Source organism: Capsicum annuum, chromosome 4, assembly GCF_002878395.1.
Source record: "Capsicum annuum cultivar UCD-10X-F1 chromosome 4, UCD10Xv1.1, whole genome shotgun sequence".
In the NCBI taxonomy this organism is placed as follows: domain Eukaryota; kingdom Viridiplantae; phylum Streptophyta; class Magnoliopsida; order Solanales; family Solanaceae; genus Capsicum; species Capsicum annuum.
In genome coordinates this window covers 152,169,174-152,195,487 of record NC_061114.1, presented here as the reverse complement: position 1 = coordinate 152,195,487, position 26,314 = coordinate 152,169,174, and the positions used below count along the sequence as shown (strand labels likewise).

The following is a 26,314-nucleotide window of genomic DNA, read 5'->3' as shown; positions in this document are numbered from 1 at the left end:
GCCTTCTTCATTGGCTTCAGATTCCACCCAGCTAGAACCTGTAGAAGACACATCTCCCATCAAAAAGTTGGAACTCATGGAAAGTGTAATTACTCTTAAGAATCATGTTAGCAGTAACAGGAACACCACCTCATAGAAATGACAATGCCTCCCCAGCAGCAAACAAAACATCTTCTGCCGTTGACTGGCTTAACTGAAAATCAGGTCAAGAGTAATATTTACGTGTGAAGAGGATAATTCCTTGACACACAAGTGTCCCAAAGAAATAACAATTCTCTGAACTGCTTTCACATCATTACCAGCAAGCAGTTTGCTTTACTTTTCATGCAAGACAACCACTATGGGAACTGAAGTCTATCAGCAGGAGAGGCAATGGGATGCAAAGTCCAATATGGCCTAGTGCTTGCATTGCAAAAGAAGCCAATGTAGCAGTCACCGAATTGACAACATCGACCGGACATTGAAGTGTACTCTGGAGTAGAGCTTCTGGGATCTCCCAATAAAACTCCCTTTTGTCTTTCTTCAGTAGTCATCATCCACAAAACAAGAAGAAGAAGATTCTGCTATTTAGTCAACATCTGGTCTTACCAAAGAGGAGGAAGAACTCAGCTTTAGTCTTCTTGATCTTGCTAAACGAACTTTTTAAAATTAATTTAAATATACATGAATATACCTTTGTCACTTAAAGAATTGGTGTCATTCTCCTTCTTTGATTTTATCTTTTGTTTATGTTGATAGTTCGAGAAAGAAACCGCGCATTGCTTACTCGCCTTAAGTTCACCAAAACCATTCCAACCATTGTCGCTTATAAGGAGTAGTGTGTTTGATGCATGTAAGTTCCAACTTCTCCACTACGTATGAACTTATCACATTAGCACCACTTGCAAAATCAATAATTATAGAGCAAATATTACCCAATAACCCCACACCTTGTATGAAAAATACTACTCCTCAAATCAGTTATATTCATCGAGTTAGGTGGATTTTGGGTGACATCTAATGCATCGAGTCGAGCAGAAATCCTTCTAAGTACCTTGACTATGTCGTTTTGTGTCCCAACATCATAATCCTTTCTTGTTTGAGACATCTTCAAAAGGAAAAATAATTTCTCAATTTCGTTTTTTCCCTCTATTGATCTCACCTCTCTTGCCTTTTTCCACTTATATTACAACCTTTGACTGATTTTTTTAGGATTTATATATTAACTCTACTAGTAGAAGTAAGATGTAGGGAGAAAAATTTACCAACTCTCAAATTAATTGGGTTTGGTGAGAGAAGAAAAGATCAATTCATGCAGAAAAAGAAAACCCCTAAATTTCCCCTCTTCTTGGTTTTAATTCTTCTTGTTGGAAAAATAAGAAAGACAACAAATTTAGAGTTTCTTAATTTGCAAGCGAAACCTTTTTTTTTAGTTTCGTTTTCTTGCCCTTTTTTCCTTTTTTTTTTTTTTTGGCTATGTAGCTTAAGAATACAAATATATAAATTTTTTAAAATTCCAAGTTTAACAAAAAATAAAAAGAATTGATTTTTTTTTATACTCCCAAGATTATCAAGAACGAACCTTGATAGAACTGCTTTGATACCATGATAAGAATTGAGTTACTTGAATAAACAAGAAAACAATGCAGAAGGGAAATTACTAAGATTAAAAACAAGAATTGAAAGACATGTGAAATTCGAGAATAAAACCCCCAAATTTCAAAATAAGTGCTAAGAACTCTAATTGATCTTAATATTCAAAATTAGCGGATTAAGACAAGTTATGATACTGATAGACTCAATTCAAGAACTTAGATCAAAAGTGATCTAGACGCCTATTTCGAAGAAACTAAATATAACAATTAGTATAAGACTAATCACCTTATTTAATTAACTTTAATAGAAATCAAAGATATCAATTAAGAATTAATCTTACCTCCTGAAGAATCGTTCTTATAAGGTTGCTAGATAAATTCCAAGTAACCACACACAAAGATGTGAAGAAGAGAAACTCTCAAATAATTATAATGTTGTCTGATTGAAAAACAAAATCCATCCCTATGTATGGGCAAAAACATATCCCAAATAGCATGAGATCCGAATTCTACTTTTATGTAACTAAATAAGCCTAGGAAACTTTAAACTAGGAAATTTTTAAAATAGGAAACTTTAAACTAGGAAAGCAAAAGTTTCCGAATTTAATCAAAATCCATATAGACCGAATCTTCTTCGTTTGTGCTTGGACTTGAATCATGAAATATGTGTAGCACTTAGCCCATGCTTCTCCATAATTCTTGGACTTATTCTTGGGCTCTTCTTCCATCATAAACAACTTTTTAATTCACATTAAAGCCCGTCAATCTTAATGCAAGTGGACCAACTTGGGTCCTATCTAATATCTTCCTAGAAGGGTCCTAATTACAATTGATAAGCGAATCATGAATGGTGATATATTCTTCCTTTGTAGGTTGATGACGTTCCACTTGAAAGTGTGGCTGCTGTGATTGGTGACTATGAAATTTGTGTGGTTAAAAACTTCCGGATGAACTCTGATGTCCTCTCCCATGCAAAGAGCATGAAGCTCATAATGCAATTTGGAGTTGGGCTAGAAGGTCAAATTGATTTTCTTTTTCAGTTTGTCTATGGTCTTTTGTTTTGTTTTGTTGTCTTTTATCTTGATATTATTTCTTCAGTAGCTGGTTTCACTGCTAATTAGTTGTTTTAAATTTTTATAATTGCCTAAATACTTTATAATGTTGTTGTATAAAGGTGTTGACATTAATGCTGCCACAAAGCATGGCATTAAGGTTGCCAGAATTCCAGGTGGTGCAACTGGAAATGCTGCTTCATGTGCTGAAATGGCCATATATCTCATCTTGGGCCTCCTGCGTAAGCAAGTTGGTTGACACTAAGCTTATAATTAAAGGGTTTACTTCTGCTGAACTCTTTGAGAATTACACGGAGAACAGATTGTACTTTCTTTCTTTGTAAAGTTGATAGATTAAGAATATATATGATTATTTTGTAAGAATAAGTACTGCAACTTGGTTTGTGGTCTGTTCTTTAATACCTGTCTGCATGAAACTTGTTTACATTTCTAATGTGAATGACTTCACTGGAGTGGATAAGAGAGCCTAGAATCTCAACGAAATCTAAAGTAATTTGGACTGGAAAGAGAGGGGTGTGAGTACTTAATTCTGCTTGCTACTTTATCTTTCTGGTTCTAGAAGTGATAGTATACACATATAGCTGAAGCCTGAATGTATAGAAGTACCGCAGAGTATCTTTTGTTCTCATGTGAACAACTTTGTTTTCCTTTTAACCTGGCATCCCCCAAATGTTGCAGCATCAATTGAAAATTTCTGTGGAGCAGAAAAAGCTTGGGGAGCCAATTGGTGACAATCTGCAAGGGAAAACAGTGAGTTTAACTTTTTGTTTCCCCCTATTTATCTGTTATCTCATTTTGAAGTGCTAAAGATGTATTGTTGTTCGCTTTTTCATCTGACACTGGTTGTTTTTTCTTATATTGCTGCAAGATATGACGTGCTCAGAACTTGTAAATTAAATAGAAAGATACAGTAGTTAGGATCAACTAATTTGTTGGCTGAGCTACAAATGCTTCATCGAACATGTTCACTTGGCAGATACCTTAATTATTAAGGTAAATGGTGCTGCATTTGTGTAATATTCTGAAGTGAGGATGCTAAAATTTTACATTGTTTACAATAATTGCTGCTGTACTGGCACAAAACTGTGGAATAAGATAATTGAATAATTTCATTCACACATTTCTATGTCATATACATGGCTTTATATACATAGGAGATTGTTGAGTAGAATCATCTAAATTCGATGAAATCTGGGATTGTACAAAATCATATATTTTACATAAAGAGAGAGAATCATAGATAGGATATTCTAGATTACAATAATTATCCTAAGATCTTAGAGGATCAAATTTTGATATGATGGCCAATATTCCCCTCAGGCGGGTGAATGGATATCTTCCATTCCTAGCTTGCTTATTAGATCTTGAAAGACATTGTTTGACAGTCCTTTTGTTAAAACATCGTCCACCTGATCTTTTATAGATACAAAAATGGCGTACAAATGAGTCCACTATCTAATTTCTCCTTAATGAAATGTCTATCCAGCTCAATATATTTAGTGTGATCATTCTGTACAAGATTATGAGCTATACTTATTGCTGATTTATTGTCACAATATAGTCTCACAGGTCCTTCCCATCTTATCTTCAAATCATTGAGGATTATCTTTAACCATTGCATCTCACAAACTCCCATAGCCATGGATCTAATTCTGTATTTGATCTGGCTACTACATTTATTTTTACTCCTCCGAGTCACTAGATTTCCTCCTAAGAAAGCACAATATCCAGAACATGGCCTTTGATCCACTACCGAACTAGCATAGTTTGCATTAATATAAGCCTCTAAATCTTTGTCTCCTCCTCTTTTGAATAATATTCCTTTCCTGGAGTTCCTTTAAGATATTGTAGAATCCTGTTGACAGCTTGAAGATGTGTTTCTCTAGGATCATGCATAAATTGGCTAACAACACTTACAACAAAAGCAATGTCCGGCCTTGTATGGGATAATTAGATCAATTTCCCTACAAGCCTTTGATACAAACCTTTATCTACCGCAGAATCTTTTGGAGCATTGCACAATCTATTATTATATTCAGTTGTTGTCGTCACTGATTTACACCCTAACATTCTTGTTTCTTTTAGCAAATCAAACACATACTTCTGTTGGGAAATAAAGATTCCTTGTTTTGAGTGTTTTGAGTGTGCCACTTCGATTCTGATACGGGCACGACCACGAAGATGGAGGTGTACGAGTGTGTCAAGAGTCCACCCGAGCTAAGGCATTGTTGAAACGAGAAAAGGGGACCTAAGACACCAAAATAGGCCCTAAGTCTATGCTTGATGGGCGCCCATTTGTTCACCTTCACTAAGGGGTCTTTTTGGACATTTCACATCTTATTTTGTAATAGCTATAAATAGAACATTTTAGGGTTAGTTCATTAGATTTTTATGATATTGTATGTTGTATAACATTGAAAGACAAGTCCTCTCTTCTCTTGTGGCCAAATCCGAAACTAGGACAACAAAAGTGTGGATTCACTTGTGTTGTGTTCATTGGCTTGGAAACGTAGGTGCTTGGGGAGATTGTCGTCCCTCTTGTGTCCACGTAAGAGTGTCGGTGTTGTTATTACTTGTGTTTAGGGTTTTGGTGTTTGATACACACCTTAGTTCTTAGAACTTGTAATAATCTGCCACACTACCTATCCCTTTGTTTTAGTGAAACCATTTGTTGTTTGTTTTTTGTGATCTCAAAGCTGTTGTGTTGTTGTTATCATCTTGTTCTTCATCTTGTGTGGCTGTTTTGGTGTAATATACACCTTGTTATCTTGTTCTCTTGTTGTTGTTGCTGCTGCCGAGACTTGCTCTCCTTTGGGTCCTCGTTTTCTTCTTGCATTGTGGATTGTTTTGTGCCATGTTCGTGCGTTCCATGGTTTGATTTGTATCATTTGGTATCAGAGCATGACTGATTTTATTCCCACAAGATCAATCTTGGGCTAGCTTGCTTGAAAATTAAAAAAAAAAGTGTTAAAAATCTAAAAATCCAAAAAGAAGCAAATCTGTCCATTTTTGTGTCTTGACCGAAATTGTGTTCTTGGTCGAGATTTTTGTTTGTCCTGAGTGTTTCTAGTGTTAGTTTTATCCTTCACTAATACCATTGAGTCTATAGCTAAGTTTGAGTTTGCATTTTGATGTTGTTGTTGTGAACCTCAACTTGGCCGTGTAGTGGTTGAACATTGTTGTTGTGGATTTGGGAGTTGGCCATGTGAAATTGTTGTTGTTCTTGGAGATTGTTGTTATTGTTCTTGAAGTTCTTCACCTCCTTCATATATTGTTAAAACATAAAGTGAATGTTAGATCCAGAAAGGTGAAGGTAAAAGGTGTAAGTACTTGTTAGTCTTGAAAGACTTACAACCACTCAAAGACTTGTACCATGTTTCAAGGAGAAAGTACAAAGAAGGTCAAGTCTTGTTTTTGAATTTGAAAAAGGGCTCCAAGACTATATTTCCCTCCCTTAAACAAATTCCATCAATTCCAAATTGTAAATTGGTCAAGACTTGAACCTGGAAAATAAAAAATTTGACAAAACCGCAACCAATAGTGGACTGCCATGTCACCTATTTACTGTTCACGCATCGAATTTGAGCTCAAATTTCAGATTTCTTAATTTCTTTTCTTGTTCCTTAGTTTCGTTTGTTGATTCTAATACTAATTGACTAGCTAGTACTCATCTACTAGATTATAAGTTAGTTTTGAGTCCGTTTGTTCATGTTTGCGTCATTTGTGTGCCTTTTTGACGTTTTGAATCGTTGTTAGCTCTTAACTCAAGTCCTACAAGATTTGTTTGAGTTTCAAATTAAAATCTATTCCGGACAAGAATAGACTCAACCCGCAACTCCTCACGGGTTCTTTAGCCGACTTACAACACTTGTGAAGCTACGTGTGAGGTAATCAAGGAGTGCGAGTGTGGTGAGGCTATTTTGAGCTAACTAGTTTGTTGTTGTCTTGTCTTAGGTGCCATAATAATTTCAATGCCACGTTTGATAGCTTCAATGACAATTGTGAAAATGTCAAACGACACCTTGAAAAGCTACGCCAATTGATACCCATACTTATCCCACCAAATCCAATTCCCCTTGTCCAAGCTCTTTGTGATGAGAGTTTCCCAAAGGTTGAAGTGGGCTGCCATGACCCGCACCAAGGTGAAGGCCGTAGCTCATGTGAGCTACAAGGTAAAAATGCTATCTCCTACGTTCCTATAAACGTAGAATGTTGTAATGTGGCTAGTATTAGCCAAATGGATGTAGTTGCGGTTTTGCCTAGTGTAGAAGTGCATGAGTCTTCATTTTGTGATACTCTTGGTGTTGATCGAGTTGATCGTGGGGTTGGATATGATTCTTTGAGCATGATGTATGATGAAGGCCTTATTGATGGCTTTGCTCAAAGAAATCGAGAAAAGGAACAATCGGGTGAAGGTGAACTTGAATTGCTTGGGAACCCTAATTGTGATTGTTCTTGTGAAAATGTTTTTGTGTGTGATTGTGAGGAAGACACTCTAGTGGGAGGAAAGGGTAGCCTCGGTTTGTGTCCTTGGCTACTTCTACCATTTGGTCCCGGTGCCATTTTAGAGTGTGGAAGGAGTAGTCTCGATTTTTGTTCCTTATTTCTTGATGTTTATCCTAGCCACTTCCTTGTTGATGTTGTACCAAAGCTTTTCATAATTAACACAAAGGATTCTTGCTTGTACTTCAAGTGTGTACCACCGTGGCATGATGATGCTATTTATTTATTTTGCTAACTCTAACCCTCATGCCATGAGGATGTGTGTTTGTTTGTCTTCTCTTTGATTTTGAAAGGTATGGGTTCGAGGTTGAATCCTTTTTTAAGAAGGGGAGATAATACGGGCACGACCACGAAGATGGAGGTGTACGAGTGTGTCAAGAGTCCACCCGAGCTAAGGCATTGTTGAAGTGAGAAAGGAGGACCTAAGACACCAAAATCGGCCCCAAGTCTACACTTGATGGGTGCCTATTTGTTCCCCTTCACCTTGTTATCTTGTTCTCTTGTTGTTGTTGTTGCTGCCGAGACTTGTTCTCCTTTGGGTCCTCGGTTTCTTCTTGCATTGTGGATTGTTTTGTGCCATTTTCGTTCATTTCATGGTTTGATTTGTATCAGATTCCCAGAAAATACTTTAATTTCCCAAGCTCTAAGCTCTTTGATGTCAAATTTCTCGAGTAAACACTTCTTTAGATTTTGTACCTCCTTTGAATCATCACATATTTACTATGTTGTCATCCACATAAACTAATAATGCTGTCACCTTTCCTGTTTCTGATTGTCTTATGAACAAGATGTGGTCTCCTTGACTTTGTCGATACCCTAGCTTGATCATGGCCTTTGTAAATCTTTCAAACCATGCATGAGGTGATTGCTTTAATTCGTAGAGTGCCTTCTTCTGTCTACACACCATTCCTTTCTTGCTTGCAAAACCGGGAGGTACCTCCATATAGATCTCATCTAAGTCTCTATATAAAAACACTTTTTTCACATCAAATTGTTGTAGGTTCCAATTAAAAATTGTAGCCATTGATAATAAGATTCTTACTGTATTCATTTTTACCACTAGGGTAGAAGTCTCCAAATAATTAATTCCATAGGTCTGAGTATAACCCTTTGCTACCAATCGTGCTTTAAATCTTTTTACCACTAGGGTAGAAGTCTCTAAATAATTAATTCCATAGGTCTGAGTATAACCCTTTGCTACCAATCGTGCTTTAAATCTTTCTATGAACCCATCTAACTTATATTTCACAGTAAACACCCATCTGCACCCTCACCAACTTTTTCCCTTTTGGTAATTCTACAATTTTCCAAGTTTTGTTTTTCTCCAACACTTCCATTTCTACCTTCATAGCTTTCTCCCACTCTTTGTTTCATAATGCTTCATACAAATTTCTGAGGATAGGAATTGTGTGGAGGTTATAGAGCAAAGCTTTATGACTTGGGGATAGGTTTTGACATGTCACATAAAGGCTCAAAGGGTATTGTGTGTAAGTTTTGGTTCCTTTTCTGTATGCAATGGGAAGGTTAAGGTCATTGGGTTGGTTATGTTCTTCATGATCAGTTTGGTTTGGTATTTCTGATGGTTCAACAGGTTTGGGATAGGTAGTAGGAGCAGTAACCTGAGGAGATGATTGCCTTTGAGTAGTTTAATCAATTAGCCTCTTTCTTCTAGTTTATTTTCTAGAATTCCATTATCAATATCCAGATTAGGAGACTCGATGGGTTCATTCGAATTTAAAGACTCGGGTGACCGAAGAAATGGTGACCCAGACAAGGATTTGACATGACTAGAAATAGACAAATCAAATAGTGTTAAGTCTAGAGGTCCCCTCTCTATTCAATGAGTCCCCATGATTGTAGGAATGATTAAAAAATGATTCACTCTCACCAAATGTGACATCAGCTGAAACAAAGAATTTCTTTGATGATGGTTGATAACATTTGTAGCCTTTTTGAGTAGGAGAATATCCTATGAAAACACACTTAAGAGCACGTGGATCTAATTTGCCTCTATTATGCGAATGAATATGAACATAAGCAACACTGTCGAAGATTCTAGGAACCAATTTATTGGAAATTTCAAAATTCGGGAAGAAATTCCTGAGAGTATCAAGGGGACTTTTAAAGTTCAGAATTCTTGATCGTATTTTGTTACTAAGATGTGCAGGAGTTAGGACAGCTTCTCCCCAATACTGTTTTGGAACCTTTTTGTGAAACAATAGTGATCTAGTAATGTTAAGTAACAAACCATTTCTTCTCTCCGCTATTCAATTTTGTTGAGGAGTGACACATGAAGATTCATGAACAATTCCCTCTTGGAAGAAAACAAAACAGAGAGGTTTTGATTGAAGTAGTCCTTAGCATTATTAGATCAAAATCTTTTAATTGACACATCAAAGTGGTTTTTGATCAGATTTAAAAAAGTAGGAAGAATTTGGCGACATCTGGTTTTTGCTTTAACAAATAGATCCATGTTACTCTTGTACAATCATTAATGAATGACACAAGCCATCTAGCACCAAAAATATTAGGAATGGGAGGAGGTCCCCAAATATCACTATGAATAAGAGAAAAAAGAGTCTTACATCTTTTATTACTAATTGGAAAGGAAACACGTTTGTGTTTTGCAATTTCACAATCATCACAATGAAAAGACTCAACAATCAAATCTTTAAACAAAGATGGAAACATCTTTTTGATTACATAGAAGGACAAATGATCTAACCGTCTCTTTGTTGGACATAACTGATTCAGACAAGAACGAACTAGATAAGGAATTCGTAGTTGTATCTTCATCATTGTGGAAATCTAGACAATAAAGACCACCTTTATCAGTAGCACACCCTATCATCTCCTTCGTGTTCTGTTCCTGAAATAAAGAATATGAAGGGAAGAAAGTTACTTGGCATTTGGAATCCTTAGCGACTTTTTGGACAGAAATGAGATTTACATATAACTTTGGGATATGAAGGACATTTTTAAGTATAAAGGAATTTTCCAATGGTATGTCTCCTTTTCCAGCTAAATGAACCATCGACAATAGTTATTTTTTCATAGATATAGTTACATATATCTTTTCAAAAGGTTATCCTTTGTGAGGGTTGTTTCTCTTGCCAGAAGCCAAACAAAACATGAAACCTTTAATGGTATCTTGGATTTCCAAATTTGCTTCTGTTAGAATATGAGTAGAAATAGGAATAGCATATAAAAATCCTACTTGGAAAAGGATTGTATTATAGTGTCTATAAATAGGGTCTCGATGTAATTATGTAAACACGCAATTCAATAATATTTTCTCTCCATTAATTCTCACATGGTATCAGAGCATTGGTGAAAACTTCAGAAAAGAAAACTTAGTCACCATACGTCAATTCCGGTGATTGATTCTGATTTGTCATTTTTTTTAATTTTATGGGTTGTGTGAAAAGTACACCACCACCAAGAGGATCGGAAAACTCAGACAAAAAAAAACCCGACCCAAATCACCGGAAAATCACCATCCACGCGCTCCCACGCGGCTGCCAGAAATTGGCGAGATCTATCACACGCTGGCACGTGAGCTCTTCTCCGGTAGAATTTTTGAGTGGTTCCTTTTTTGTTGGGGTCCCGATTTATTCTGATTCCGGCCAATTACTTTTTTCCAGATTCCGGTAAGTATTTGCAGATTCCAACTGTCGGAACCCTAATTCCGGGGACTTCGTATTTTTTTTCCTGAGAGTTTCAATCTCCACCATATTTTTTAGTTCTTCGATTGCCAAAACAAAAAAGGGGACAAGGGGTCACCTTGTCTTAGCCCCCTTTCAGCTTTGAAGAAACCAGCAGCTGATCCATTGATGAGGACTGAAATACATACAGTAGCAATGCAATTTCTGATCCAGCTAATCCACTTGCATCCGAAACCCATCCTCTGCAATATATCTAAAAGGATCTCCCAATTGACATGATCATATGCCTTTTCTATATCAGTTTGTATAGACTACCAGGTCTGTTCTGTTTGATTCTTGAGTCAACAACTTCATTTGCCACCAAAACAAACATCCGTAATTTGCCTCCCTTTAATAAAAGTCATTTGATGCGAGTCCACTAGCTTTTCCATCACCGTTTTTAGTCTCTCAATCAGCACCGTTGAGAACAATTTATAGATACTATCCATCAAACATTCAAACAGCTAGGTCTGAAATCTCTCAATTCCTTTGTTCCCTTCTTTTTTGGAATTAGAGCTATAAATGTTGCATTAAAGCTCTTTTCAAAAATCTCCTGTTCATGAAAATTATGGAATGAAGCCATGATGTCTTGTTTCATTATCTCCCAACAGTTGAGAATGAAATCCATAGTACAACCATCGGGACCTGGGGCTTTGTCTTTTGCACACGACTTCAGACAACTCAGAACCTCCTGCTTTTCAAAGCTAGAATCTAGAGTATCCTTCTCCTGCTTTGTTATAGTTGCACAATTTACAAAGTTGTAGACAGGTCCCCAATTCTCTGTTTCCGTATACAGTTTCTGATAATAGTCAATAATCTCCCCTCTAATACATGTTGGATCTTCAGTCCAGTATCAACTTTAGCTTTTGATTCTTGGTGTGCTCATTGGTTTATACCAATTTCCTCTATGTAGTGGTTTGAGAAACTTATGGTCATACCGAGACCACTCATGGAAGAAGTTGGTGGAGGTGGACAGTCATCTACGATGGTGATGGATGGAAGAGAAAGAAATGAGAAATAGTTGGGGTGGCGGGGGAGGGGGGGAGGAGGGATTTCTCTTGAGGAAGAAAAATGGATTTTTTTAAAAATAGTTCTTAAATTTAAAATGTGGTCACATGTTATATCCTATGTGGATATTTTTATCAGCGTGGTTAAGAGACATGTAGGGTCAGAGGGGTTTGAAATGTAAGTTTTGGACTAGTTCAGGTGTTTGGATGAAACTTTGGGGAGTTGAGGGACCCGGATGACAAATCGGTGCAAGTATAAGTGTCTATTAGCTTATTCTATCTTATTTAAATGATTAATGTGGTGAACATTTTCTAAAAATCCGATGTTGGTACAATCCATTGATTAGGTCAATATTTTAAATCAAAGGACTAAAACAGGTGGATTTTGGAAAAATGTGACGTTTAAGAAGTTTCAAATGCAGGCAATATTGCAAGAAAAGAATTCAAAAAAGAAAGAAAGACAGAAATGTTAGGGAAATTCAGGTTACTGTCATATGTCATTTGAGAATTATGTGGCGGGTCAAGTACAACTACAAGCCAAGCTTGTAAAGAGTATCGAATACTGGGTTCTATCTTTTCCTTTTTCCATTTTCAAATGGTTTTTAGATAATAAAACACTGATTAGTTCTATTTGAAAATGTGATAAGAAAACCTTTTCTGTTAATTTCACTCGTTGTATAAGTAATTGATTAGTACTTGAAATACTCATTTGAGAGAGACGGGAAAACAAAGTTTAGTTTGATTGTGTTGATTTGCTGCTTGTTCTTGCAAAATAGGCTTACATTGATTTAGCTTTTAGTTGGGTGCATTTCAAGCATGGTCATTTGTAAAAACCTTTTGTCTAAGAAGATGGTAAAAATGGGTCTTGTGTATTTTTTGGTGGTGGTGGTGGTCCAAATTTGTCTGAGCCCTGAACAATTGAAAGATCCAAATATGCTTTGATTTGGCTTCTACCATGTCAACCAAATTATCTACGGTGAAAAATCATTAGTGGGAGAGACATATTTGAAAGAAAAGATAAGGGTGGGGGCTCCTATCAGCCAATAGGTAAATGGAGGACATATTTAAGACAAATCGCAAATTTGAACCTTTCCCTTATAAAAAGGGGGGAACCACATCAATTTTTCTGCATTTGTAATTGTTATTAGACTTGCTGCCACATATCATCTAAAATCAATTCTACCTCAATTCAGAGCAACTACAGTTAGCTATATGAATCCTCGTATATTTTTTCTGTTTTATTGGACCCATTTCATTGCAATGCTAAATAATTTCTCTTATAAGGCAAATTAGGGAATTTACAACTAGAGATTCTCTAAATCTCAGACTCATCACTATGCTGACATACAACTTTTTAATTGGATCACAAATATGCTTGTTAAGTACTAAACCTATGTGAGTGCAGAAACAGCAAGTCTTAATTATGACTTGTCGATATCATCTGCATAAATTCCTTACTTCCATTCTGATCTCTTCTTAGTTGATTCCACATGTATTCCGAGAGATTGTAGTTCATTTTGAGAAACTACCTCCCATGTAACTTTAGGTCTACCTAATCTACTTGTAACATCTTCAATCATTATAGTTTCACCCACGCGGAGTCGACACATTGAAGGTTTGCAAAATACATAGCTGAATCATCTTGGGCAACCTTCTCTTATTTTATCTTCTGATTGTTATTTGCACACTTATTGGCAGTACTCATTTCTATTCTTGTCCAATCTTGTGTGATCACATATTTATTTTTAGTATCTGTACTTTCATGAAACACATCTTATAGATATGTCGGGCTTTAGAGGGCTCAACATTTAGTCCTATATACTACCCAGTGATTTAGAACTTGCATTTCACTTTGCAATGTAAGGCTGCGTACAATAGACCCTTGTGGTCGGGCCCTTCCCTGGATCCTATGCATAGCGGGAGCGCTAGTGCACCGGGCTGCCCTTTATTTTGGGTATCTTCCTTTAACATGTCACTCTCGTAATGCGCCTCCATTTCGATCATCATATTTTGATTTTATGGGTTACGTCTTCATCTATCATGTCATTTTCTCGGGAAGAGTGTGAACTATATATCTGAATTTCTTGCATTAGGCAGTAGGCACCATTATCCTGTCTAATTCCAACTTCACTTTCATTCTTTTTATGGGAATAAACACACAGTGCACATTCAAATTTGCTACGTCAAGTGGAAAAATTCTAATAGATGGAGAAAATGGCTTCATTTTCTCTGTATATCAAAAATGAAAAGAGTTCAATGACATTGTCGCGAACTTGAATGCTGTTGATTACTAGGTCTGGAGTGCAAGAGTTGCACTTTTGTTATGTCTTAATACATTTTCTACATTAAGTTACCCTTTTCAAAAAAAGGAAGACATTTTCTACATTATGATATAGGTGTTTATCCTGGGGTTTGGAAATATCGGGATACATTTGGCGAAGCGTCTACGTCCATTTGATGTGAAAATACTTGCTACCAAACGGAGTTGGGGCAGGCTTGCACAGGACTCAAGCAAATCTGAGGGTAAGTAAACCTTGTGGATTACATTTATTTCTAAAAATATTGATAGGAACCGCATATGTATGTTTCCAGCACCGCCTGTTGAGAATGACTGCTATGCTGACCTGGTTGATGAGAGGGGAAGCCATGCTGATATCTTGAAGTTCGCAAGCAAAGCTGATATTGTTGTATGTTGCTTAGCCATGAACAGTGAAACTGTAAGACTCCTCTTTCTTACTGTGTTGTCAGGAAATCATGTGCTTTCTAATGATCAATATATTTTGCAAGCTTATACCTAACAATATGCTGCTCACTTGCAGGCTGGCATCGTGAACAATGATTTTATATCTGTCATGAGAAAGGTTTGTCTTCTCGCGTTCCTTTTCTAATTGCTAATTTTGCTTGAAGTGGACATCTCTTTGCAGAAACTAGGGGTGTCAGGAAGAAGTTAGCTGTATTATATTCTATTCCTCCGTGGGGCTGGTCAGGCTAATCTTGAGTGGGTTTAAATGGGTTGAATAAATGAATAGGCGTGTTATTGACCCATCCAAAATTTACCTGGGTTATAATGGGCGGGGTCAAGATGGGTAAACAATGGTTGTAACTCAACCTGTGCAACTTGACTAAGCTTTTATATTTTTTGGGTAAATAAAATATCATGATATTCTTCTATGTAAATAGACTAAAGCCCATATTCTTTCAAATGTCAGGTTGGCGGTCTCTTTTCTTTCTTACTAGTTTCTAGGCACGTGTGTTGCACGTGTATCCCAATCAAAATTTTAAATAGTACATAATTACATTTTCTTAATACATAAATTAGAAAATAAAATATATAGCAGATAAGAATAATTACATATCCTTGATACAATTATATCATCAATTATAACAACATTTGCGAGATATTTACAGTATGATTTAGTACTGAGAGGAAAAATGGCATAAAGGCCCAAATTTGGCACATTTAGTTAAGGAATAACTTTAGTTTTCTATCATCATTCTACTAAAAGGGTTAGCTTTGTCCTGATTCATTGCACAATCTTTCATAGAATCGTGATCAATATATTTGTGAAATCAAAAGATAATCACTATTCAGATTGTGTTTATTTTCGGTCTACTCTTTACTCTCACAATTGTAAGAACCCAGTGAATTCTTTCAAGCCCACTTATAAACTTAATACTAATTCTCAGAAAATAAAGGAAGGCGATGTAACTTGAAAAGAGGAGAAAATTAAAAGCAGCAAATGAGGAACAAAGAAAAGCTTGTAATTCCTAAACTTGCTCTTTTCTCCCTAGTGTACTTCTATCTTTTCTAACTTTATTCAGGCATAATAACAAACCATAAATTTAAGTCTACTATCTAAGTAGAATTTATAATATTATGTAGACAGTATAAGTGATTATATTTCTGTCAATTTTGTCACAGAACTGAAAGGGATTGACTCATTCATGATTCAACTAAGAACTTGAAGCACAATTTCATGTCAGAATAATCATATCACTGCTACATTTATATTCACTGTATTAAATTCACAAAATAGTTTTTTCCTTTTGCATAACAAATAACAAATGTGATCTCTGCATAAAATTGACGTATAATATGGAAAAGCTTCGCTTTATTAGTTAATGGTTTGAGAAAACAATGAGCAAACAAAATGAAAGTATAACCGATAGACCGAGGATAATTTGTTACATACCTGGTGAGTTGGTGTCATCCAATTGTGAAGGTTAGGAACATTCGTGATATCTATTTATATAAGCTGTTTAATGAGCAAATTTAATAATCCATCATTAGAGTTAAATTGATACTAAATGACGGAAAACAAAAGGTTTGGCAACACTAGCAATTATTTAGCATTTATTTAGGATTTCATTAAGCTACATAACCACTATTAATCTTTACATTGTTTATATTTCATTAGAAATGTGGAAAGTTTTTATCTTTAGTGCAAACGAAATGTATGTTGAAAGGAATACGTTAAAGAAAAAATTCAACTCGCAATAAATTGGCTTTGCCATCTAATTTCTTCATCAGTTTTCTTATGTATTAATCATATGTTATAAACTGACCACTTTGCTTCTTACGGAGAATTTGGCCACTTTGACTTTTTAGTTTGTAATAGCTGGGAGGTGAAAAGATTGTGAAAACATTTAATTAATAAGTATTTAATTAATTACATATTTACTTAAATTTTGATTTAGTGTAAGGTAAAATGGTAATCCAACTTTGAAGAGTGGAGCTTTCCTCTTTTAATATAATATGATTAGTTAATTTTGATCTTTTTGTTATTTCTTCTTAGTTTTAGGATTACACGAATACCATGTCATAAAGCATTTAAATTCCTTCCTTCTAAACAAAATTTGATCATCTTCTTTAAAAGAGTGAAGTAAATGATTAAGTTATCTTCTTGAAAAATGAAGAAAATTTTAAAGGTAAATTTTTTTTTTATCACAAAATATTTAAAAGCACTTCAAGAGATTTCTGCATCTATTGCAAATTGACATTAAGAATCAGAAGAGAAGTCTTAGAGTAACTGGTAAAGTTGCTGCCATGTGACCAGGAGGTCACGGGTTCAAGCCTTGGAAACAGCCTCTGGTAGAAATGCAAGGCAAGGCTGCGTACAATACACTCTTGCAGTGGGGTCCTTCCCCGGATCGTGCGCATAGCGGAAGCTTTAGTGCACCGGACTACCCTTTTTTTGACATTAAGAATCAACGATATAAATCTGAAAAAAAGACATTTATCTTTTTTAGAAAATTGTCAAAAATAAACCACCCAACACAGCACTTGGCACTCGTGTAGCCACATCGTTAGTTTACACCCGCATAGCAAACGTTTTTGCAACAACGTTTCTACACCCTTATGCATTATTATACAATATTTATAAACCTATATAAACATGTATCTGCCTTGTATGAATGTTTATAATTGTGTATCAAAATGTATACACAACAATAACAACAACATACTTAGTATAATCTCACAAGTGGTATCTGGGAAGGGTGATGTGTACGCAACCATATCCCTACCTTGTGAAGATAGAGAGGTTGTTTCCGATAGACCTTGAATCACCACGACAAATAAAAAGGGCCATCACTATATTTGTGTTGCCTTCTTCATTCAAGAGTTTATGAAAGTATGTCATCTTCATCTAATATGTCTCTTCCACTAATACTCCGTCATTTTCATCTTTGATACACTTCACTTAGTAAAGATTACGGACGCTCCTCTCTCTCTCCTTGGCTAGCCTATACAACTTTTTATCCTCGCCTTTGGCGTGTAGTTCTCCATACAGGCGCTCAAATAATGTCGTTTTAGCTGTTGTAACCACTAACTTTGCGTTCGTCTTAGCCGCTTATGCCTCTTTCTTTTTTGTGCTCTTGTTCTCCTCATGTTTGCTCCCCACCAACTCCATATAAGCAACCTTCTTGTGCATATACCTTGTATAAAAGTGTATGAAACGTCGCTAGATACATAAGACTTTTTCTGCGATTTTTAATTGCAACTCTTGTTCATAACCGGTCCAAATCTCCGCCAGATTACTTCAAATTTTGTTGACAACTTTCTTAGACTATTTTCAACAAGTCTAAACCACACTCACTTCATATTTTCTCACAAATCAGATTTGAAATTCAAACGCACTTCTTCAAGCTTGTTCGATGTGGTGGATTACCTTTCTAATTTGATTTCCAGTTTTCACCATCCAAATAATACAAAATCAGTAGTCTAACCATGATTTAAATGTCAAATACAACAATAAATGTAGTTCGTCACTTTAACAATCATGAAGCAGCTGAGTTGAAAAAGAGAAATATTGGAAGTGGCCTAGTTTCCGGATTATACAATCGATTCAATTTGGGTTTGGAGTGAAACGTGGCTCATTTCGATTATAAGCTTGATCCAAGTGACCGAGAGTGCGAAAATCTCATCTTTCTTCTCTTCATTGGACTATTTTCATGAATTACGCAATACAAATCCAAAAGTAGAAAGTGCTGCTTTAGGTACAGTCATTTTACCGACTTGAAGACATTGAAAAGAAGAGAATTCTTACCCCTTCTCACAATCCCTCATAGAGAATTTGAGTAATAAATATATAAAAGATAGAGGACACTTATCTAGAAGATGAATATAACCACTTGTCATACTTATTTACATACCATGATTTGGTCTGATATTTCAATGGTGCCGACAAATACTGGCACATACATGTCACCTTTCATGGGTAAATTTTGGGTGTTAGAATATGAATATGAATAGGAATAGTATACAAAATCCTACTTAGAAAAGGATTGTAATGTAGTGTCTATAAATAGGATGTCAATGTAATTATGTAGAGACACAATTCAATGATATTTTTTTTCTCCATTATTACTCACATGATTTCAGAGCAGGTTTAGTGAGGAAGAAAACTCAATCAGTCAATCCCCGTGCTTCGATTTCCGGCGACTGTCAAGTCTAGTTTGAGCCCTCGTCTATTTTACAAGTGTTGTGTGCGAAAACCAACACTATCACGAGGTGCGCAACGCTCGGGCGAGCAAACCCCAGGGACCGCATCTCATCTCCGGCAATTCACGTGCCGTCACGCGCTGTCGGAAGGTTTAGATCTGCGTGTCACGCACCAGTACGTGCGGTTTATTTCGGCCAGGTTTCTTTTCCAGCTAGGTCGCCACTTCATTACAAGGCTGTACCGATAGTTTTTTCTTGATTCCGACAAGTCTTTCAAGATTTCGATCGCCGGAACCTAAATTCCGACGACTTCTTCGACAGTTTCTTTTTTTAGTAGCCTCGCATATTCATTCTGAGGCTACTCATATGATTATTTTCTGATTCCGAGCAACTTCCGAACATTAGATCTTATATTCGGCGACTTTTCTTTTTCCCGGCTAAATTTCGACGGTATTTTTTTTTTCATGATTAAATCTGAATCTTAGGATGCATTTGTTTTTTTTTTTAAGATTAAGACGTCTGAATCTGAATGGATGTCTGAATGATTAAGATGTTTCTAGATCTGAATACTGAATGATTAAGACTGTTTGTTTTTTTAACATCTGAATATATATAATTTATTTATTTATTTGTAATAAATATGCAATTCAAATTTAAAAAATAATAAAATATTATATTATATGAAAAAAAATATTTAGATAAAGTATTAACTTAAATAACAAACATTATTTGAGTGATAATTAAAATATTTAAAAATATAAATAAAAAAATTATGTTAAATATAATCAGTGAACTATCTAAATTATTAAAAAAAGATATATTGATTAAAAATTATTGTGATTAGATGTAATCATAAAATGAATTACTACAACAGTGAGAGAGTTTTGAGGTGTAAGTTAGAATTACTAGAATTGTTCAATATTTTTAATAACAAAGTGAGAGGAAACTAAATAATTCAATACGTGATTTATTAGTATTATAATTCATTTGATAATAAATTAAGTTATTTTAATTCATTTTACACGTATATAGAGAGGAAAATAACAAAGTGAGTTTTGAGGGAATATATTAGTTTTAGAAAGAGTTTGAATAGTATTCATTTGAATAGTATTCAGACTCTTTTTCATATCTGACTGATTCAGAGGATTTCAGACACATTAAGAGGCAGTTTAAAAAAAAAAAACAAATGCACTTAATGGACTGAAGTCTGAACCATTCAGATTCAGACCTCCATTAAGTGCAAACAAATGAGGTCTTAATGAGGAGGTCAGAAACTCAGATGTCAGAGTTTACGAAGAATCAACGAGGGGAAGGTCGATTTGGAAGATCTCGACCTAGGTGTAATTATAAAGGTTTGGACATACTCGTGGCGTATGCTATTCTCGACCTAAGTGTAGTTATTGTAATATGCTTGGACATACTCGTGGAATATGCTATTTTTTGCATGGTCGACCACCTAAAAATGCGCATATTGCTGAGTCTAACACCACAGGTGATCAACGGGTATATTTTTCTGACAATGAATATAATGAGTATTTTCAGTATCCAGCAAGTAAGCATATATTTCTACTAATAGCCTCAACTGCACAATCTCCTACCTTTGGATCATGGGTTGTGGACTCTCAGGTGCTTCTGACCATATTTCTGGTGATAAATTTCTGTCTTATATTGTTTATTCACAATCTCTTCCTGCTATTACTTTAGCTAATGGAATTCGAACAAAGCCTAACGGAGTTGGACAAGTCAAACCCCTATCTTTTGTCACTCTAGACTCTGTTCTTTATGTCCCTAGTTGTCCTTTTAATCTTGCATCTGTTAGTCGTTTGACACGTGCCCTTGATTGTAGTATAACTTTTTTTGATGATTCTTTTCTAATGCAGGACCGCAAAACGGGACAAACAATTGTCATAGGATATGAATCACAGGGCCTTTACCATCTTACCTCTTCAAATTCTTTCATAGCATGCTCCACTATAGATCCTCCCGACCTTATTCACAAACGTTTAGAACATCCGAGTCTATCCAAGCTACAAAAAATGGTGCCTAGTTTGTCTAGTCTATCCACATTAGATTGTGAGTCGTGTCAACTTGGGAAACACACCCGTGCTACATTTTCACGTAGTATTGAGTCACTCAGAGTCTATTTTCTCATTAGTTCATTATGATATTTGGGGTCCTAGTAGAGTCAGTTCACCCGTAGGATTTCGTTACTTTGTTACTTTCATCGATGATTTTTCAAGATGTACTTGGGTTTAATTGATGAAAGATCGTTCCGAGTTACTCTATATTCAAAGGTTTTTGTAATGAAATACAAAATCAATTTGGTGTTTCAAGTCGTGTTTTTCATAGTGATAATACCTTAGAATACTTATCCTCCTAGATTAATAGAATGCCATCATCTTCGATCCAGAATTAGGTTCCCCATTTCAACTATATCCTCAGTCACATCCCTGCTCTATCCCTCCTCATGTTTTTTGGAGCACATGTTTTGTTCATAACTTAGCCCCAGGAAAAGATAAATTAGCCCCTCGTGCTCTCAAATATGTCTTCCTTGGTTACTTTTGAGTGTAAAAAGGGTATCGACGCTATTTACCTGATCTGGGTTGTTACGTCCACTGATGTCACATTCTTTGAATCTCAACCTTACTATACATCTTTTGATCATCTTAATCTCTGAGGTTTTACCCATACCTCCAGCAATCTTTGAGGAATCTACGGTTACTTCTCCATCTCCAGCTACAGTGCCACCATTTTTTACTTATCACCACCGCCCACGTCCACCATCAGTCCCAGATGATTTATGTCATACACCTGACGCTTCCCCTACTGTGGACTTGTCTTCTTCTAGCCAATCAGTTGCACTTCAAAATGGTATATGATTCACTCGTAATACTAACCGACATTATACTTTCTTGAGTTATCATCGTTTTTCATCACCCCATTATGCTTTTGTATCATCTTTGTCCTCTATTTCCATTCCTAAGACTATAGGTGAAGCACTTTCCTATTCAGGATGGAAACAAGCTATGATTGATGAGATGTCTGCTTTACATACTAGTAGTACTTGGGAGCTTGTATCCCTTCCTGACTATCTGAACCATCAACCTGACCATCTGAACCAACTATGATTGATGAGATGTCTGCTTTACATACTAGTAGTACTTGGAAGCTTGTTTCCCTTCCTGTAGGTAAATCTACTGTTGGTTGCCATTGAATTTATACAGTCAAAGTTGGTTCAGATGGTCAGGTTAATCAGCTGAAAGCTCGCCTTGTTGCCAAAGGATGTACACAGATATTTGGGCTTGATTATAGTGACACTTTCTCTCCTGTGGCTCAAATAGCATCAATCCGTCTTTTTCTCTATGGTTGTCGTTCGTCATTGGCCTCTTTATCAGTTGGACATTAAGAATATTTTTCTGCATGGTGATCTTGAGGAAGAAGTCTATCTGGAGCAACCACCCGGTTTTGTTGCTCAGGAGAGTCTAGTAGCCTTGTATGTCGATTGCACAAGTCACTCTATGGTTTGAAACAGTCCCCTCGATCCTAGTTCGGAAAGTTTAGCACAGTGATTCAGAAGTTTGGCATGATTCGTAGTGGAGCTGATCATTCAGTGTTTTATTGTCATTCTGAAGATTTATTTAGTGGTTTATGTTGACGATATTGTTATCACTGGCAATGATCAAGATGGTATCACTAACTTGAAGCAACATCTCTTTCAGCATTTCCAGACTAAAGACCAAGACCTTGGCAGACTGAAATACTTTATAGGTATTGAGGTTACTCAGTCCAAATCAGGTACTGTTATTTCTCAACACAAGTATGCTTTAGACATTCTTGAGGAGACAGGAATAATGGAATGTCGACCCATTGACACTCCTATGGATCCAAATGCTAAACTTCTGCCAGGACAGGGGGAGCTACTCAGAAGGTATAGGTGGTTGGTTGGAAAGTTGAATTATCTCACAGTGACTAGACCTGACATTTCTTTTCCGGTGAGTGTTGTAATTCAGTTTATGACTGCCCCCTGTGACAGTTGTTGGGATGCAGTTGTTCGAATTTTGCGATATATAAAGTTAACTCCAGGTAAAGGACTACTCTTCGAGGATCGAGGCCATGAACATATCGTTGGATATACAGATGTTGATTGGGCAGGATCACCCTCTGATAGACGTTCTACATCTGAATATTGTGTTTTAGTAAGAAGTAATTTGGTGTCCTGGAAGAGTAAGAAATAGAGTGTGGTTGCTCAATATATTGCCCGAAGCAGAATATCGAGCAATGGCTACAGCAACTTGCGAGCTGGTTTGGGTCAAATAATTGCTGAGAGAACTAAAATTTGGAGAAATTGGTAAGATGGAACTTGTATGTGATAATCAAGCAGCCCTTTATATTGCATCTAATCCAGTGTTTCATGAGAGGATCAAGCACATAGAGAATGATCGTCACTTTGTTAGAGAAAAAATACTCTCGGGAGATATTGTTACAAAATTTGTAAAGTCAAGTGATCAACTTATAGATATCTTCACCAAGTCCCTCACCAGTCCTCGTATTAATCATATTTGTAACAAGCTTGGTACATATGACTTGAATGCACCAGCTTGAGGGGGGAGTAGTGTTAGAATATGAATAGGAATAGGAATAATAGTTTTTTTCTCCATTATTACTCACATTGGGGAACTTGACAACATGATTTGGGAACTGTTCAGCAGCCCATCTTTTTTCCGGGTTCAGTTGGGAATTCATTAGCCATGAATTGTATAACGGCATGTTTCATGGGTAAATTTTGGGGAACTTGACAACTTGATTTGGGAACTGTTCAGCAGCCCATCTTTTGGCCGGGTGCAGTTGCGCATTCAATAGCCATGAATTGTATATCTCCAACCCAACCTATTGATAACTAGGCAGGTTGGGAGGGTTACACTATAATACATCAAATTTTCTACCCCTAGGTAGAATCTGCCAGGTTTTGGGTTTGGTAGAAAATGTACCGGCATCCCTTTTTCTCCTTTCATAGGTGTTCATTTGTCTGGGCATGTATCCCATTATTCCCCTTGTACAATGCCAGCCAGTTGCTTTGATTAATTGTTGTCGGTATGTGTGTGTTTGTGTGTTTTGCTAATACATGGTTATGCACCAACACATACTTATATTTCCATAATAATTACATTTCATATTCTAGAATTTGTTCTTTAGAGCTCACAAGTGTTTGGTGTGTATTTGCAACCCTAGGACAGAGTTATGAGACATTCACAAATAGGTGTATCTTTGGTGTGTACTTGCAACCCTAGGACAGAATTGCTGATGAGACATTCATAAATAGGCGTATCTTAAGTGAGATGCATTGCCAATATTTGGGCATTTCACTTTCTTCTCATATTAATCAGGCATGTTCCATCTAAAATTGGATTGTATACTTCAATTTTAGAAAGCTGGACTGTTTGAATGAGTTCTCCTTGTTAAAGGATTTCTTCTTAGTTTTGAGACCTCTCGATCATGGAGAACTCCATGAGATCCGTCTTAGGCCAGCATAATGAAAGGGGAAGAAAAGGAAAGATGGAAACTTTTATAAATTAACGTAATGTGCTCTGTCATCAACTGCGTCATTGATCAATGCATTTGAGAAAGATGCTTCTTTTTGCAGTCAAAATCCTGATAGGCCATCATAATGTATGTTACTATAGTTCTGCTTGAGGTTTGACTATCATGGCTAAGTATTTTTCTGCTTGCAGTCCACAAGCCTCTGACTTCTATTTTATTTGATCAGGAGAAGCTGCATATATTCTTGAACCTGGCAACCCTAAGAACCATAGAAACCATTAACAATCTATCCAGTTTACTGATTTATTCAAGTAGTTCTTTTTCATTTCAATGTATATGAAGAAAAGGTTTTACCAAAAAGGAAAAAGGGAAAAAGTTACCCCTAGGATCTCATTCGCAAGAATGAAAGTGTTCGTCAGGAGCTGTTAGTGAAGTGGTGTCTGCAAGGAAGCAAAAATCAATATTTAGTTAAATTATGGTAACTTTGGATGCTCTCATTTGCTGCAGGGTGCCATTCTGATTAATATCTCTCGAGGTGGTCTCTTGGACTATGATGCTGTTTTAACTCATCTCAAATCAGGACATTTAGGCGGTTTAGGAATTGATGTGGCTTGGACTGAACCATTTGATCCTGATGATGCTATCCTTAAATTTCCAGATGTTATAATCACACCCCATGTTGCTGGTGTTACAGAATTATCCTATAGATACATGGGCAAGGTAAGTTCTAAATTGAGGTATCAGGATATGAATCCCTTTTGATTTTTTAAAAAATACTTTTTCATTTCGTGCCAATTTCATTTGATCATTGTGAAAATTATAGGTGGTATAAAATGTTTGCATACTAAAAAAAAACTTTGGCTCATCTTTATTTTGTCCCACGTTTGAAATGTCAGTATTTTCTTCATGCCCTTCTCTGATCTCCTTTGTTTTTTGTTTTCAAATGATGTTTATGTTCATATCTCCTGAAAGTTAAGTTTATGAAGTGCCAGTGTTTTCTGTTAGATGAGGTTTTGTGGTATAAATAAATCACAACATAGTATAAACATGTCTGCAAAGAGATATCATTGTCAACCCCATATGTACATGCGAATGGCTTTCTAACAAAAAGCGAAATCACTAGATTTCTCAAGTTTACTCAATTTCGTTGAATACCAAAGCTTTAAAGAGTCCTTTGGTATCCATTAGTTTCTTGGGGACATGCTTCTTCCGTAGGCTGAAAAGCATATGGAGAGGTGTAGTGCTGCCTGATACCGGAATATTTTAGGCTAGTTTGTTCATTAGGACATCTTGTTCATTAGTGCTGCCTGTACGGTAATATTGTTAAATTACAGGTTGTTGGAGACGTTGCACTTCAACTCCATGCAGGAGAACCTTTTGCAGGAATAGAGATTGTCAATTGAACCAATCAGTATGATGAAGAGACATTGCCTGGGCGGTTGTGCCCCCCACAAAAGAAAAAAAAAAGACATTGCCTGTGTAGTAACTCTGGTCTTTACATTTCTTGCCGTTGCTCAAACTAGTTTCACATCTTATATTTGTCCATGTACGGGCTCACATCTCATATTTGTCCATGTACGGGCATGCAAGTATTCAAATATCCCAAGGTCTGAATCTTAAATCATTGAGGTCACAATTATAATTGTGTATTTGTTTTTTAGTTCCGAATCTTAATAATTCAGATGACAATTATTAAAATAGTGAGGTGGCTCCATTACACTTGCTTTACAGGAGGAGATGTTATAGTTCAGGGGTAATAAAAACAGCTCATGGTTAAAATATTGACGGAATATGGATAGCATAATTATAGGCATGAACTCTTAAAAGCGAAGGTGTTTTTAGGGTTGGAGAGTGTCCATGTCTTATAGTATATATTTACAATCTATTCAAAACATTATCATTTTAACGACTTTGAGATGAACTGAAACTTCAGAGCACAATCTGCAGATTCTGCAGTTCAATGCGCATGACT

At 36.1% G+C, this 26,314-nt stretch overlaps 1 protein-coding gene across 4 annotated transcripts in view; it reads left to right on the top strand.

The window, feature by feature from the left end:
- Positions 1 to 26,042, top strand: part of LOC107867935 (glyoxylate/hydroxypyruvate reductase HPR3) — a 41,683-nt gene extending 15,641 nt beyond the window's left edge. For 3 of the 4 annotated variants that reach the window (XM_047412030.1, XM_047412031.1, XM_047412032.1), the window contains exons 3-9: positions 2,447 to 2,591; positions 2,749 to 2,876; positions 3,326 to 3,397; positions 14,258 to 14,384; positions 14,454 to 14,578; positions 14,681 to 14,722; positions 20,685 to 24,340. In XM_047412030.1, the coding sequence (XP_047267986.1) occupies positions 2,447 to 2,591; positions 2,749 to 2,876; positions 3,326 to 3,397; positions 14,258 to 14,384; positions 14,454 to 14,578; positions 14,681 to 14,722; positions 20,685 to 20,969 (924 nt within the window). In that variant the 3' untranslated portion in view covers positions 20,970 to 24,340. Of the gene's footprint in view, positions 1 to 2,446; positions 2,592 to 2,748; positions 2,877 to 3,325; positions 3,398 to 14,257; positions 14,385 to 14,453; positions 14,579 to 14,680; positions 14,723 to 20,684; positions 24,341 to 24,849; positions 25,063 to 25,676 lie in introns of those variants that run through there. The other variant, XM_016714428.2, reaches the window with a different exon arrangement.
- The last annotated feature ends 272 nt before the right edge of the window (positions 26,043 to 26,314 follow it).